The sequence below is a fragment of the Anguilla rostrata genome, chromosome 6 (assembly GCF_018555375.3).
Source record: "Anguilla rostrata isolate EN2019 chromosome 6, ASM1855537v3, whole genome shotgun sequence".
NCBI classification, from domain to species: domain Eukaryota; kingdom Metazoa; phylum Chordata; class Actinopteri; order Anguilliformes; family Anguillidae; genus Anguilla; species Anguilla rostrata.
Genome location: NC_057938.1, coordinates 56,437,045 through 56,453,123, shown reverse-complemented (window position 1 = coordinate 56,453,123; position 16,079 = coordinate 56,437,045). Strand labels below are relative to the sequence as shown.

The 16,079-nt window shown below is 46.8% G+C and overlaps 1 protein-coding gene across 3 annotated transcripts in view; it reads left to right on the top strand.

The window, feature by feature from the left end:
- pak5 (p21 protein (Cdc42/Rac)-activated kinase 5) overlaps nt 1-16,079 on the top strand; it is a 54,500-nt gene that overhangs the window by 15,114 nt on the left and 23,307 nt on the right. For 2 of the 3 annotated variants that reach the window (XM_064340786.1, XM_064340788.1), the window contains exons 2-3: nt 3,821-4,044; nt 7,025-7,069. In XM_064340786.1, coding sequence (XP_064196856.1) covers nt 3,841-4,044; nt 7,025-7,069 — 249 coding nt within the window. In that variant the 5' untranslated portion in view covers nt 3,821-3,840. The remainder of the gene's footprint in view (nt 1-3,820; nt 4,045-7,024; nt 7,070-16,079) is intronic. The other variant, XM_064340787.1, reaches the window with a different exon arrangement.

Genomic DNA, 16,079 nt, shown 5'->3' with positions numbered 1-16,079 from the left:
CTGAGCTCCACAGAGGTCTGAAATAGACCCAGATCAGCTCCACGGGGCTGATGGGATTTGGGGAGCTTCCAGTCAGGGCCGGTCTGGAGGAGCCCACTGCCGTTACTCAGATTGGGGACAGATGGTGGCAGGAAGGAGTGACACAGGGACCAGTCACATAGCCCCGCCCACATCACCTGTGCAACTCACATAGCCCCGCCCACTCTAACCCTGCCCCTCACATGGCCCCGCCCACATTACATGTGCAATTCACATAGCCCCGCCCACTTCAACCCTGCCCCTCACTTGGCCCCGCCCACTTTAACTCTGCCCCCACAGTGACTCCTCCCACACAGGCTCTGGCTCTTTCATATACTCAGGCTCCAGGTTCCTGTCTGAGCTGGTCTTGAATCTGTTAGGTGGAGAGAGGTGTCAATCAGGAGATAATTTCTAATAAACTCCGCCCTCCTCCTCACATCCGCTCTCAGAGTCCTCCTGCTCCCCGCTCCTGCTCCAGGAGGAACTGACGAGCCAGCCGGGTGCAAAATAATCTCCTAACCTTCATTCATTTAATCATAGTCAACAGAAGGACCTTTATTTGTTTCTCTATTTGCTCTATATGTAAGATTATACAAGAACATGCTGTTTATATTTATATAGACAAATAACAGCTTCGTTTTTGTTCTTCACGGTATTACAGATTTGCATTATGTGAAGACGTGTATGGCTGTGTAAGATGTACCTACAGTAATTTATTTTGAGTTACAGACAGCAGTTCAGAATCTTTGGAGAAAAAAAACAGAAGTGTACTCTGATGTCTTAAAGATGTCTTGAATGTGCTGGTTCCTGGGGGGGGGTGGGGGGATGATGATGGTCCCGCTTGCTGACATTCTCCTCTGGTAACTGTCCCTGTCCAGAGCCTTAATGTGATTGGTCGATGGAGGTGATGAAATCTATCAGGGCTGGGGGGTTGTGGGAGATCTCATCTCTATGGTGCTTTGTGCTTAACTTTTGAGTGAAAGATTTAAGCCAGTTAGTCCGGCAGTTCAGTTAGATCCTCATACCATGTCTCCTTTTTCACACTGTCCCTTGTGATGCTGTTTAATTCACACTCTCGTCAACAAAAGTTACGGACAAAATGTCCTTGTGGTTAGAAATGGAATGCTGTAAAATATCAGACAAGGCCGTAAAAGTGAATAAGGGACAGTGCTCTTAAGTGTTAAAACACAAGACAGAGTCATTATAGCTGTTCGGAAAAGTGTTCGCTTGTGGAGGATGAACAGAACAAACGGGCCTGTGGTTGTGAAGGTGGAAGAGACACAGGCTTTGAGTGGTGGTGTGTGTACGGGCGTGTGTGTGTGAGTGTGTGTATGGACCTGTGTGAGTGTGTGTGTATACAGAGCCTGTGTGAGTGTGTGTGTATATGGGCCTTTGTGTGTGTATATGGGACCTCTATAAGTGGGTGTGTGTATACAGGGCCTGCGTGAGTGTCTGTGTGTGTGTGTTTGTACGGGTCTGGTGTGTGTATATGGGCCTGTGTGAGTGTGTGTGCAGGTCTGTGTGTGAGTGTGTGCAGGTCTGTGTGTGTGTGTGTCTATGGGTCTGTGTGTGTGTGTGTATGCAGGACCTCAGTAAGCAGGTGTGTGTGTATGCGGGTCCTCAGTAAGCAGGTGTGTGTGTATGCGGGTCCTCAGTAGGCGGGTGTGTGTGTATGCAGGTCCTCAGTAAGCAGGTGTGTGTGTATGCGGGTCCTCAGTAAGCAGGTGTGTGTGTATATGGGACCTCAGTAAGCGGGTGTGTGTGTATGCAGGTCCTCAGTAAGCGGGTGTGTGTGTATATGGGTCCTCAGTAAGCAGGTGTGTGTGTATGCGGGTCCTCAGTAAGCAGGTGTGTGTGTATGCAGGTCCTCAGTAAGCAGGTGTGTGTGTATGCGGGTCCTCAGTAAGCAGGTGTGTGTGCATGCAGGTCCTCAGTAAGCAGGTGTGTGTGTATGCAGGTCCTCAGTAGGTGGGTGTGTGTGTATGCAGGTCCTCAGTAAGCAGGTGTGTGTGTGTATCCAGGTCCCTAGTAAGCAGGTGTGTGTGTATGCAGGTCCTCAGTAAGCAGGTGTGTGTGTATGCAGGTCCTCAGTAGGCGGGTGTGTGTGTATGCGGGTCCTCAGTAAGCAGGTGTGTGTGCATGCAGGTCCTCAGTAAGCAGGTGTGTGTGGTATCCAGGTCCCTAATAAGCAGGTGTGTGTGTATGCAGGTCCTCAGTAGCAGTGTGTGTGTATCGCGGGTCCTCAGTAGGCGGTGTGTGTATGCGGTCCTCAGTAAGCAGGTGGTGTATGCGGTCCTCAGTAGCGTGTGTGTGTGTGTGTGTGTGTGTATGCGGGTCCTCAGTAAGCAGGTGTGTGTGTGTGCAGGTCCTCAGTAAGCAGGTGTGTGTGTATGCGGGTCCTCAGTAGGCGGGTGTGTGTGTATGCGGGTCCTCAGTAAGCAGGTGTGTGTGTATGCGGGTCCTCAGTAAGCGGGTGTGTGTGTGTGTGTGTGTGTGTATGCGGGTCCTCAGTAAGCAGGTGTGTGTGTGTGCAGGTCCTCAGTAAGCAGGTGTGTGTGTATGCGGGTCCTCAGTAGGCGGGTGTGTAAAGGCTGTAAACAGCAGCGCTGGTTTATCAGGACCTCCCAGCCCAGCCGCTCTGACAGAGCGTACTAAATCAGCTCAGACTCCGCTGCGTGGGCTCTCAGCGCCCTGAATGAGAGCCACTGCATTTATCACTTCAACCAGCCCTCTGTGCCTTCTGTTCTTCTGTGTGCACGCTCTCCCTCGCTCTCTATCTCTCTCTCACATGCACTCTTTCTTTCTGTCTCTTTATCTCATTCTGCCTCTCACATTTTACCCCTCTCTCTCTCCCTTTTTACTTTTCTTTTACCCTCCCTCTATCTCTGTCTGCCTCATCTCCCCCTCTCTCTTTCCTTTTTACCTCTCGCCCCTATCTCTCTCTCTCTCTCTCTCTGTTCCTCTCCCTCTCACCCCTCCATCTCCCTCTCTCTCTCCTTTCCTCTGCCTCTCTCTGAGTCTGTCTCTCCCTCTCTCTCCCTCAATCACTCGCTCTCTCTCTCTAGGGTGTGTGGTGTCCTGTTGTTGTCAGTTTGGGGGGGGGGGTTGACAGAGTGTGCATTCAGACTGCTGTAATAACTGAGCTGCATTCATCCCCAGCTGTGGATTCCCCCCCCCCCTCAGCCCAGCTGGGTGATCTGCCCCCCCATGCCCCCCCCCCCCCGGTGCCTGGCACAGCGGCGCTGCCACGCCCTCGCGCTGCCTGTCCCTTTGTTTCCCGCGTGCACGTCACACCACAGCCCCCCTTTCATCCCAGACAAGCTCCTTAATTCATTAGCGGCCGAGTCGGCCAGGTCGCCATGGCGATCCGGCCCTCCAGGTGGGCGAGGTCGCCATGGCGATCTGGACCTCCAGGTGGGCGAGGTCGCCCTGACAATTCAGCCCTCCAGGTGGGCGCAGTCGCCATGACGATCGGGCCGTCAGGTGGGCATGAAAGGCGGGATTGTGTCTGCGTCCGCCCCGCGGGCCAGCGAGCTCTGTCCTTACAGGGCCTGCTGTGCTGCTGCTGCAGCGTTCCTTCAACGTTTCTGAAGCATTTCTGCAGTGTTTCTGCAGCGTTTCTGCAGCGTTACTTAAACGCTGTGGACCCAGTGGTTTGCGGGGCAGTAAAGTGCAATATGGTGTCCTTCTTTTTGCAGTTTGGGTTTTGTAAAGGACTCACTAGGTCTGGTCCTACTTTATTAGTGCTAATATTCCTTTCTCTCTCTCTCTCTCTCTCTCTCTCCCTGTCTCTCTCGCCCAGGTTTGTCGGGGATCTCCAGCATGTTTGGGAAGAAGAAGAAGAGGCTGGAGATCTCCGCGCCCTCTAACTTCCAGCACCGGGTGCACACGGGCTTCGACCACCGGCAGCAGCGCTTCACGGGCCTGCCCCAGCAGTGGCAGAGCCTGCTGGCCGACACCGCCAGCCGACCCAAACCCATGGTGGACCCCTCCTACATCACCCCCATTCAGCTGGCCCCCATGAAGGTGCGTCCCGCTCGCACCCCTCCGGCCAATCAGGGGAGGGGGCCATGCACCTGCCCTACCAATCAGGAGAGGGGGCCATGCACCTGCCCTACCAATCAGGAGAGAGGGGGTCATGCACCTGGCCTTCCAATCAAGAGAGAGTAACATTAACATTATCCAGTCAGGAGAGAGAAGTATTTAACCATCCCTCCAACTGGGAGTGAGTAACATTGATCACATCCTCCAATCAGAAGAGATTATAATGAACACCATCCAATCTTCAGAGCAGTGTCAACCAGTCCAATCCATCCAGTCCAGAGAGAGCAAAATTCAGCCTTTCTCCAATCAGAAACTAGTTATATTCACCCAATCAGAAGATAATGGATATTGCTCTAAGTGTGTCTGTTTATCTGGAGCAGAGGCGGATGTCAGTTTCTGAGATCTGTGAGGGTTTGATTTTCATTCTACATTATTAGTCTTTATATAGCAAATGAAAAGCCTTTAAGAAGTGATTCTACAGATGAAAACTAGTCAAACTGTGACATTATCATAGAAATTATAAAGTCTCAAGCTGACAACACTCCCACAGAGTTTGCAAATACACATCATACAAACCTGAAATTACTCAGCCAATGAATGATGCCCCTGCTGAAATTATTCAGCATATCAATGGCCTTCATGCTAATATTTCTCGGCGGATGGGGATGCATGGTCTTTAGACTGTTCTGACCTGTTGTAGGGTCTGCTGTGTAGGCTATAGCTAAATTATATTCACTGTTTAAATGCATTATGACCAGCTGAATGTTTTTATTTTATTTTGAATGTCAGGACTGTTTGCTGTTACGATGCATTATTGCTGAAGAAAGGAAGCGTTATTTTCCGTGTTTGTGGTCAGTGTTGTGTGTTGGTGTAGCCGTGCTCTCCCCTGTGTCTCTGTCTCCTTCTCCGTGATATCCACACGCGTGTGCTATCCACACGTATCCACACGCGTGTGCTATCCACACGTATCCACACGCATCCACACGCGTGTGCTATCCACACGTATCCACACGCGTGTGCTATCCACACGTATCCACACGCGTGTGCTATCCACACGTATCCACACGCGTGTGCTATCCCCACGTATCCACACGCGTGTGCGTATCCACACGTATCCACACGCGTGTGCTATCCCCACGTATCCACACATATCCACACGCGTGTGCGTATCCACACGTATCCACACGCGTGTGCTATCCACACGTATCCACACGAGTGTGCTATCCCCACGTATCCACACATATCCACACGCGTGTGCGTATCCACACGTATCCACACGAGTGTGCTATCCACACGTATCCACACGCGCGTGCTATCCACACGTATCCACACGAGTGTGCGTATCCACACGCTAGGGCCCTGTCTTCCGCAGTTTGTGCTGTTTGTTTTTCTCATTTACCTGAGAAAGTCTGTAACGAGGCTGTTCATCACCCGCAATCGCTCGCAGTCAGTCGCGCTGTTGACTTTTACTACAGCAGCGAGGCAAGCTTCAGGAATTACCCACAATTCATTTTTAACCACAGTTCACATTGGTTCTCCTCTAAGTAATACATCTAAATCAGAATTCATACAGTTTTTGTTTTTTTTGGTAGTCTGGCAGTAATGATGGTCTTACATGGCTCTACATGTGACATGTTTCTGTAAGTCATATGACGTCAGCAAATATGGCTAAAAATAATATTTGCATTTCTCCTTGTAACAGTAATTAAGAGCAAGGAAACCGTGAGACCGGGTGAAATGTGGTGTAAACCTTCAAGAACGTCCTGCTGGCCTTGATCAGATGAGCGATGTGAACAGAAAGACACACTTATCAGATCACGGAGCTAATAAATCCCAGGATTGATAGATCTCACACCCACACACACACAGAGAGAGAGAGAGAGAGAGAGAGAGAGAGAGCGAGAGAGGGCGAGCGAGCGCCATGTTCAGGAGATGCTACAGGCAAACCACAATCACAGATTTGTGCTCGGAACAATCGGAGCATTGAAGTGAAAATGCAAAGCAAACTGGACTGCTATCAGGCCCTAAAGCATGACTGCGCACTGGCACGCTGGCACGCTGGCACACTGGCAGACTGTGCACTGGCACGCTGGCACGCTGGCAGACTGTGCACTGGCATACTGGCACCCTGGCACACTGGCAGTCTGGCAGATTCTGTCTCCAGTGTCAGAGATGCAGGGTAAACCATGGTCCTGTTCAGGCTCACAGGTCACAGGCTGGTCATGGATATTTGTATGGCATATAAAATACAGAACATCATGGCTGCCAGAGGAGAGCGGTCTATATGGTCACTGTGAGATGGAGGAGAGGGACACTGCCCCCCCCCCCACCCCCCCCGCGCTCTGAAAAAGACCCGAGATTAAAATGGGAAGGGACGCATTACCACAGGCCACACAGCGTGTGAATGTGTTTGAGCCGGAGGGACAGGGAGCAGGCAGCTACAGCACCACACAGCCCTGACGCTACATACTGTAATGCTCAGTCATATTCTGAACCATATCAGTGCTATCGGAGAAATGAGTGGTATACGAGCGATTAGTGGTATATGATAAATTAGTGGTGTAAGAGATTTAGTGGTATATGAGCAATCAGTGGTATAGATGATATCAGTGCTATTGGAGATATTAGTGGTAGGAGTGATTAGTGGTATAGGAACTATTAGTGATATAGGAGCTATTAGTAGCATAGGAGATATCAGTGGTATAGGATCTATTAGTAGCATAGGAGATATCAGTGGTATAGGATCTATTAGTAGCATAAGAGATATTAGTGGTATATTATTGCTATAGGAGATATTAGGGCTATAGGAGCGATTAGTGATATAGGAGCTATTAGTAGCATAGGAGATATCAGTGGTATAGGATCTATTAGTAGCATAGGAGATATTAGTGGTATATTAGTGCTATAGGACATATCTTTGAAGAGGGGAAACAAGAAAATAATTATTTTACTCTCTTCACAGATATCTCCCAAGAAAGTCCGGTCGTCTGAAACGCCGTCGCGAAAAGTATGACTTCCCTCCCCTCTTCCTCTCCTCCCCTTCCTTTTAATTTCTTCAGTTTTATTATTAGGACACACACTCTGTTCCCCCACACATGTAATGCTGTTGTGGGAGCAGATCACACACTCCTCTCCTCCACATTCACTCCATCACTGCATGCCAACTGCATGCCATCGCTGAAACAGCACGTGTGTAAGGATGTGTCACGCCTGTAGTGTGTAAGAATGTATTACACGTGTAGCATATAAGGATGTAAAGTGTAGTGTGTAAAGGTATATCACATGTGTAGTGTGTAGAGGTATATCACGTGTGTAGCGTGTAAGGGTGTATCACGCGTGTAGTCATACGGACTGGTCTGTTCAGTGAACAGTCAGGCAGATGTACTGTACCAGTGTAGGTTCTCATTGTTGGAGATGCAGCTCATTATAGCTCCTGATAATTTCCTGTTATCATAAAATATGGCGTCATACTGCACCCAGGCTCTCTGGACTGCTGACAGACGTTCTCCTGCGCAGTCATGTTTCTTGGCAATTTATTTATGCCGCCATTTTTCAGTCTCTTACGTCTGGTTCCTGGCAGGCATTTTTAAAGTGTCATACTGTGTCATACGTGCATGCATATCTGTGATGAAACATTACTTACACTTCACATTGCAAAATCAGCATTATAACTGATACAGTGTTATGTACAATAGTATTACAAGAGCAGTCTGCAGGACTGGGGCAGTGCTGGGGACGGGGCAGTAACCGTAGTAACCCGGGGGAGGGGGCAGTGGAATGGGACGGGGCAGGAGGGTGACAGGCAGGGGACGGGGGGAATCTGATAGGGCAGGTGTTACTGTAGCTGGGCAGGCCCGGAGGGAGGAAGAGGAGGAGGAGGAGGAGGAGGAGCAGTGTGTGGGAGCAGCAGACGAGGAGAGAGGCGACAGGACGCTGTGCAGTGAGGGCCGGAGCGTGCGCATGCGTGTGGAGGTGCGTTCTTCCCCGGCACACTGCCAAAATCCACCGACACTACGAGCAGGGACCACGGCGCTGCGGATTAACGGGGTACAGCTCTAACGGGAACGGTACAGCTCTAACGGGGTACAGCTTTAACGGGGTACAGCTTTAACGGGGTACAGCTTTAACGGGGTACAGCTCTAACGGGGTACAGCTTTAATGGGGTACAGCTTAAGGGTACAGTGGTAAGCTCAACGGCCTTTGGGAAGTTGAACGTACGCTTATGGTACGTTTAATTTGGTACAGCTAGTGCTAGTACAGCTTTATGGTCAGCTAATGTCAGGTTCTTTGATGAGTAGTTTTTGCAAGGTTCAATTTAGTCGTTCTAGAACTCTGTCGGTTTCCAGTTGCCAGTAGTGATTGTGACATCAGCATTAGAATGTTCAGCGAAGAGCATTCTAATCACACATTTGTGACCTCACAGCTTGAAGGCTTAATGGGGGTTTGTGCTCATGTCAGTCTGTGGGTCTAACACAAATTATATAGAACCCCTCAGCTCCCACGCACGCCGCTTCAAGTGAATCTGTGTAACTTTCATGGGACTACATTTGTGTGTGTGTGTGTGTGTGTGTGTGTGTGTGTGTGTGTGTGCCTGTGTGCACGTGTGTTGAATTGTTGTTGCTATGTTTTCCTACAACTTTCAGAAGGTCTGATGTTTTGGAAGTGCATGATTTAGTTTTGACACGGTGTTTTTCTTCTGGACTGTAGTGGAGCGTGGTGTTGGTGTTTCGTAGTGTGCGGGTTTGGGGTGTATAGTAGTGTTGGTGTGTGGTGTTGGGGTGTACAGTAGTGTTTGTGTCCCGGTTGTGTTTAGTGTTGGGGTGTATGGTGCTGTGTTGGGCAGGAGGGCTGTTATGTTTTCAGTGTGGTTTTTTTGGTTGATGTATGTGTGTGCATGTGTGGTTGCAGTGGTATGTATTTATGCAGTTTGCTTGCTGTGGTGTGTGTGTGTGTGTGTGTTTGTTTGTGTTTGTGTGTGAGAGACAGAGAAAGAGAGAGTGTGTGTTTGGGAGTGTGTGAGCAGTGCAATGTGTGTGCAGTGGTGTGTGTGTGAGTGTGTGTGTGTGTTTGTGTGTGCAGTAATGTGTGTGCAGGGAGGTGTTTGAGTTCACAGGTTATTTCTGTAAGAGGCTGGAGGCCTGTAGTTCTCACATGCAGGGGGAAAGTGGTGGGATTGTGTTTCTGGGGAATCTGCTGCATATTCAGTCTGCATGGTGTTCAGTGACTCAACCCAGTCTGCAGGGTGTTCAGAGTGTTCAGTGACCTGACTCAGTCTGCATAGTGTTCAGTGACCCGACCCAGTCTGCAGGGTGTTCAGTGACCCAATCCAGTCTGCATGTTGTTCAGTGACCCGACCCAGTCTGCATAGTGTTCAGAGTGTTCAGTGACCCGACTCAGTCTGCATAGCGTTCAGTGACCCGATTCAGTCTGCATAGTGTTCAGTGTGTTCAGTGACCTGACTCAGTCTGCATAGTGTTCAGTGACCCGACCCAGTCTGCATAGTGTTCAGTGACCTGACTCAGTGAGATTATGAAGCTCTTTTAACCCTTCCCAGTCCTGTCTGATTGTGTGATTATTATTGCTGCGCTCCCTGTTTAGTAACAGACAGGCCGGTCCTTACTGAGGCAGCCCTCGACCCGTAAAAGCGTTCAGCGCGAACCGGATGACCTTCGCGTGACCCCGCGGCGCTGGCTTTGCCAAGCCCTGCTGTAAATCACACGCTCCAGCTGAGGCGCAAAATTATTTTTAGCGTCACGTGTGGTTTTTGTGTCAGACCTGGCTGGGTAGTCGTACAGGAGTGTGTTCCACCGTCCTGACGTTCAGACGGGGAATCTGTTAGGGGTGTTGGGGCACTGCTGAACCTTCCAGGGCTTCTGCCTCAGTCCAGTGTGGCGCCTGCTCTCTGTACCTGTCTGACAGGTGGGCGTGGTTCTGTGCCATGCGCAGACTGAGGGAACATGTTCTCTTGGGGGTGGTTTCAGTGTCCCGTTAAATCCAGTACTTTCCCCCCAAGAGTGTGCAGTCATGTCGAAAACTCTGTAATGTGACCCTATGTCTGGCTGTATGGGGTAAGGGGGTTCCCAAACTTTCTGAGCTAAAAACGCAGACGCAGCTCTAACCACACAGTGGTCACAGTGAAACTGCTCAAAACACAGGTGCGCCTCTAACTGTGCCTCGGTCACAGTCTGCTGGAGTCACTCTCGCCAGACCGCTTCGTCTGAATGCTGAAAAGGCTGCTGGGAAAAAATGGAGCTGTCCGTCACGCTCAGATCTCAGCAGACAGCACTGGAGGAGGAGGAGGAGGAGGTGGAGGAGGCGGCGAATCGCGGCGAAGAGTAGAGCGTATCCAGGGAACCAGGATCATAATTACCCTCTAAGCGATGTTAATTAGTTGAAATTTTCATTCATTAATATGGTTTTGAGAAACACAGCCTAAGTTTTTTAAAAATCCCCTCGGTTGTGTTAATGTGTGCAGTGAAGTTCCCGTGGATGCGGAAGCTCCGTTAGTGAGCCCTCGTTACCCAGCAGCCCTGGAGTTTGCGCATGAGAGAATCGGTCTGACATCATCGAAGCACAGAACATTTCTTTTGTTCAAAGACACACACATGCACATACACATGGACTCGCGCATACGCACTCGCACGCACACACACACACAGATACGTGTACACACACACAAACACACACACACACAGATATGTGTGCACACACACACACACACATCCAGAATACAATCTGTAATAGCATCTTGTGTAGAGCAAACAGCTGTACAGCTGGTTCAGAGGAACTAAACAGCTTTCAGGACTCGGGTCATCGTTTATAAGCCAGCGTCTCCTATCAGTGAGCAAAAGAAATAATAAAACAATATCTAAGGTTGCTGTTTAAGAGCTATGAAGGCTTATTTAGTCTGTCTGTGTATTTAATTACCCCGATTACTGAAATATTGCTTATTATAGCCCTGGGATGCTGTAAATGTGTCATAATGTCGAGAAGCTGAAACATATGGGACTGTGGTGCCCTCTAGTGGTCTTTCTGAGTAATTATCTATGCTTTATGCTACAGGAGCACACAGTGGTTTTTATATACATTGCTGTAGCTTATGTCGGTTAGCATTCATGTGCAGTGCCTCACTGTGTGAAAACACTGCATATTCTGCAGGTCACAATGTGACATGTTACTGAACTAATACTACTGTTACATAGAACCAAAAATATCACAAACATACTTAAATACTGTACATGTTAAATTATTCTGAATATATTGTTGTTAGGAGAAATTTTGTGTCCTGGTTTTCAGAAGTAAAAATGGTAAGAAGTCTAAGATTATGACATCTGTGTTTAATGTGTGTAGTATGTGATGTTAAAGATGGAATAGGTTTTTAGCCTTGAATGAATCCTTAAAGCTTTTGCATCTGCTGAGTGGAATTCAGTCTCATGGATGTACCATTTTTATGTTTTCTTCATGTAAAATAATTACTATATGTTAAATCAGTGCTTTACGCAGTTAATGTACAGGTTTGGTGTGTTAGTGTGGAGGTAATGACTCTGTAGTGTGTGACTGTTTTAGGGTACAGGGCTTGGAGGTAATGACTCTGTAGTGCGTGATTGTTTTAGGGTACAGGGCTTGGTGGTAATGACTCTGTAGTGCGTGACTGTTTTGGGGTACAGGGCTTGGAGGTAATGACTCTGTAGTGTGTGACTGTTTTAGGGTACAGGGCTTGGAGGAGATCAGCCTGTAGTGTGTGACTGTTTTAGGGTACAGGGCTGCACTTTAATGTGTTTGACCTTGCACATCTACTCTTCCAAACCTGGCGGTTTATGGGTGAGTAATTAGCCAGTCTCTCAGGAGGCTCTCGCCCCCCTGGCAGATGAACTGTAATTAAGTGCGCTGTGTGGCTCTGCACTGCTGTGTCTCTGTGTGTGGAGGCATACTGTGCATTTACTCTCCATTCTGTAAGTGCAGACGCTCTTCTGTGCTGCACTCTGGGCTGCAAAACATTGTGAACAGTGCTGTATAAATTAAGTTATTATTAGTTATTATTATTACTCCTGGACTGGCCGTTTAGAGCCCGCCCACAGGGGTCAGGGGGTCAGGGGTCATTGGGTCAAGTTCAGAGGTTATGTGTCGGCCCAGACCAAGGCTGCCAGGGACCTGGGCCTGTCTGAGAGAAGGAGACAGAAAATGGGAGAGAGAGAACAGGGCCGGCCCCCAAGGCCTCTCTGTGATGTCTCGCTCGCCTGAAGCCTGAAGAGAACACGGTGTACCCACGATGCACTTCTCAGTTTCACCAGCACTGTAACTGATGGACGTCATTCGCCCAATCGCCGGGATGGGGAGGTGCCTTTTTAGCCAATGAGAGGCAGTAATGGATTATGTTTTTATCCAATAGGACACAGGGGAAGATATTTTTTTATCCAATAGAAGTGAGGGATGGATTGTGTTTTTTATCCTGTCGAAGAGAGGGAGAAGGGTTTCTTTTTCATCCAGTTGGACAGAGTGAGGGTGTATTGTTGCAATAATATGAAAAAACCAATTTCACAATTTCGGATACCATGCATATCCAATTATGGCATGGGTACTTTTGGGAATTGTGCAGATTTCGAAAAAGAACAAAGCATTGGATCTCTTGTCTATGCTTTGTTAAACTGGCACATTTAATGTTCAGTGTGACATAGTGCAAGCATTCGACCTTACAGCCCTGTTTACTCATTTAGAGACAATGCATGGAACAGGATACTCAGAGTCTTCTGCTTTATACAGAAACTCTATGGAACAGGATACTCAGAGTCTTCTGCTTTATACAGAAACTCTGTGGAACAGGATACTCAGAGTCTTCTGCTTTATACAGAAACTCTATGGAACAGGATACTCAGAGTCTTCTGCTTTATACAGAAACTCTATGGAACAGGATACTCAGAGTCTTCTGCTTTATACAGAAACTCTATGGAACAGGATACTCAGAGTCTTCTGCTTTATACAAAAACTTGCAGGGTTACATAAACCATGTCTGACTGTTTTATCATCTCCAGGGCACAAAATTGATGCTTCAGGTTTTTCTGAATTTTAGGTCTAAACTAAAGGTGAGTGCCATGCCTTTGACTCTGAGGACGATGGTGCAGTTCATGAATTAATTTTTAATGTCAGTTTTTCTGTTCTTTTTCTGATTGTTTGGGTGGTGGAGTGTGGGTGTATGTGTGTCAGAGTGCTTGAATGTGTGTCTGTACATGTTTGCTTGTGTGTGTGTCGGTGTGTGTGTATCTGTGTCTTTATTTTTTTGTGGGAAGACTTGTTAAAACAAGTGACTTTGGCCCAATTCTGTAGCTGGAAAACAGTGTTTCACTCCCACCTGCTGGCGGAATGGTGAACTGCAACAGCTGTAGGTGTGGCCATCCATCTAAATCATGGGTTGGTGAAGTGCCACCCTAAAGCCGCACATTAAATGTCCAAATCTGTACCATTAGGGACACCATGTTCCTCCTCCTCTTTTTAGATGCAGTCAGGTGCAATTTTACTGCCAGTGTTGTTGACACACAAAGGATGGTGGGCAATTTTGTATGTACTGGAAATTCTAAGGGGTTTCTGCAGAAAGAGGGAAATTGCTGTCCTTTCGCCTGCTTAGATTAGAAGTTCTGTCTGGTGGGCAGGTCGGTGTCTCCATCACCAGCCAGGCGAGGACAGTTGGACGTGATTCGGAACAAACGTAGGAGTGTTTGATGTGGACTTCTTAGCTGTTACGTGCTACATTTCTTGTCAGATAGAGGGCGCCAAAGTACTTTTTTAAAGAACATCGTGGTTTTAACGGCACATCTCCCCCTTGCTAGGGAAGGTTTAAAAAGTGTGCCTGCTAATAAGACTGTCTTCTTTATCTTTAAATAATTGTTTTAAAACCCTGTCCGGCCCTGGAAAAATGGCCTATATTATGTCAGCAGAAGCTATGAGCTACAATACATTACATTGGAGAGTATCACATAAATTAGTGCAATTATTTCACAACTGCGTTTAAAAATAGCGCGTGCAGTTACAACGTGCCTTTGCTTCGTAGTAATTTCATGTCGATATAAGACTTAATAGCCTGCTGATTAAATTTGTTAATAATATTTTATTTGCTAAATTCTTAATGGAGCAAATATGACGTAAGATTGTTCTGATTTAAAGAAAAAGTAATCGTTTCGCAAAGATGTTTCAGAATATTAAGAAGCCAATTATAAATCAAATCTGCCATTCATTATTAAGATTATTGTGCCGAAGTATAGGGCGAATTACTCTGGGGAAATAATTATTTCAATTTGGGAAGAGTTAAGTTACCATTATACGACAGCTAATTCATTGCTTTAACGTTCATTATTTCGTAACTATCGTATCACTAAAATGTTCTGCCTTTTCTGTTTGGCTTGTATTAAGGCACATAGTAACTCGAGTAATTTTATCGTATCTCTGTGAGAGCACTTAAATGTGTATAAAACTGTAAGAACAAATTAGTGCACTCGTGTGTCCACGCATCTGTTGGGTGAAGTGGGTGTGTTATGTCTTATTAATTACGCCCAGTGGTTCCTCATGTCGTATAAATGTGTCTTGACAATTAGCCAGGACTGGCGTCTGTGAAAAATGTCTGTTGCTGCTTTGTTTTGCACGATTGTGCTTTTGTTGCCTAGTGCTAATGTAATACAATTGTAAAACGCATTTGTTTTATTATTATTATTATTATTATTATTATTATTATTATTATTATTTATATTTTATACATAATGTAGGTTACAGTAGCTCTCTACTGCATACAGTAAGTTACAGTCACCGTTGCGGGACACCGCAGCGCGCGGCCACTGCAAAAGCAGCGCTGAGTTGGAAGAAATGGTTCAGATACGTAGCCTACCGTTTTACCTCAGATTGAGCCGGACTAACCTGATGCGTGTTTCGTGCATGCTTATGTATCACTTTGATCGTGTTCAATTGTGGATCCAGGCGACGATTTTGCCTTCCGTTTACGTACTGTTTTATCTGTACATATTTAACTTAAAAAATGTATGTTATATTTTTGGTCAGAATGCGTTTTATTCATTTCGTGAAATACATGAAGCAAATAGAGGAATAATATATTATGTGCAAACGTATAATTATTTTCTTCCCTTGAATGTGTATTTAAAAAACGGTTACAGTAATGTGTTTTTGTAAGCGATCCCTTGAGCCCGTTGGATGTTAAAGCGAAGCGACGCAACGCTTTTAGTGTCTGTAAACTGGCCTTTTCCCGCGCGCGCTGGAGTCCTCACCCGTCCGATCTTAGTCATGTTCTGCACAAATAATAATAATTTAAAACATAACAAAATATAATAAATATATTTTGGATGTTTGTTAAAATGTGCTGTTAATTAAAATAGGGTAAATACCACTTTAATAATTTATACATAATTTATACAATACTGTGGCATTTGCTGTGGCTCCCAATATAATTTTATAATTTGGCTGCAGAGAATGAATTGGATTTGTCAATACACATAAAATCTGGATTAACCCAGATGCAATAAAATCATGTTTCAGTTTCAGCCAAAATGAAAGGAAACGTTCTTAAACTGCTAAACTGTGAACAAAATTAAGGAAATTACATTTATAAAGGATCCATGCCCTTACAAAAATTGAAGTCAGTGATGTTTTGACTATTAATGTACAAGCAATTGAAAAATAAAATGCTAGCTTCTGAAATGCAAGGGATAGAATACTGTCATGAAGGGCCCTCATGCAGGAGGATTAATGGCCACGTTTCCTGGTTTAAGTGCACGAGGCCTACAGGCAGCAAACAGTGTGCATCTGGAAAGGGAGCTGAGAGGTCTGATCAGATCCAGGAAGTGGTCTGATCAGGAAAGAAAGAGCAGAGCAGTGCATGCTGGGAAGCGAGTCCTACTTTGAGCATTGAGTGGGGGCATTGGACTGTCTGAGGGGGTACACTTTACTGTGCTGAGGGGGATGGTTCTTAGACAGACGTGCACTATGGGAAATGGGTGGTGTCATGTGTGAGCGAGAGCACG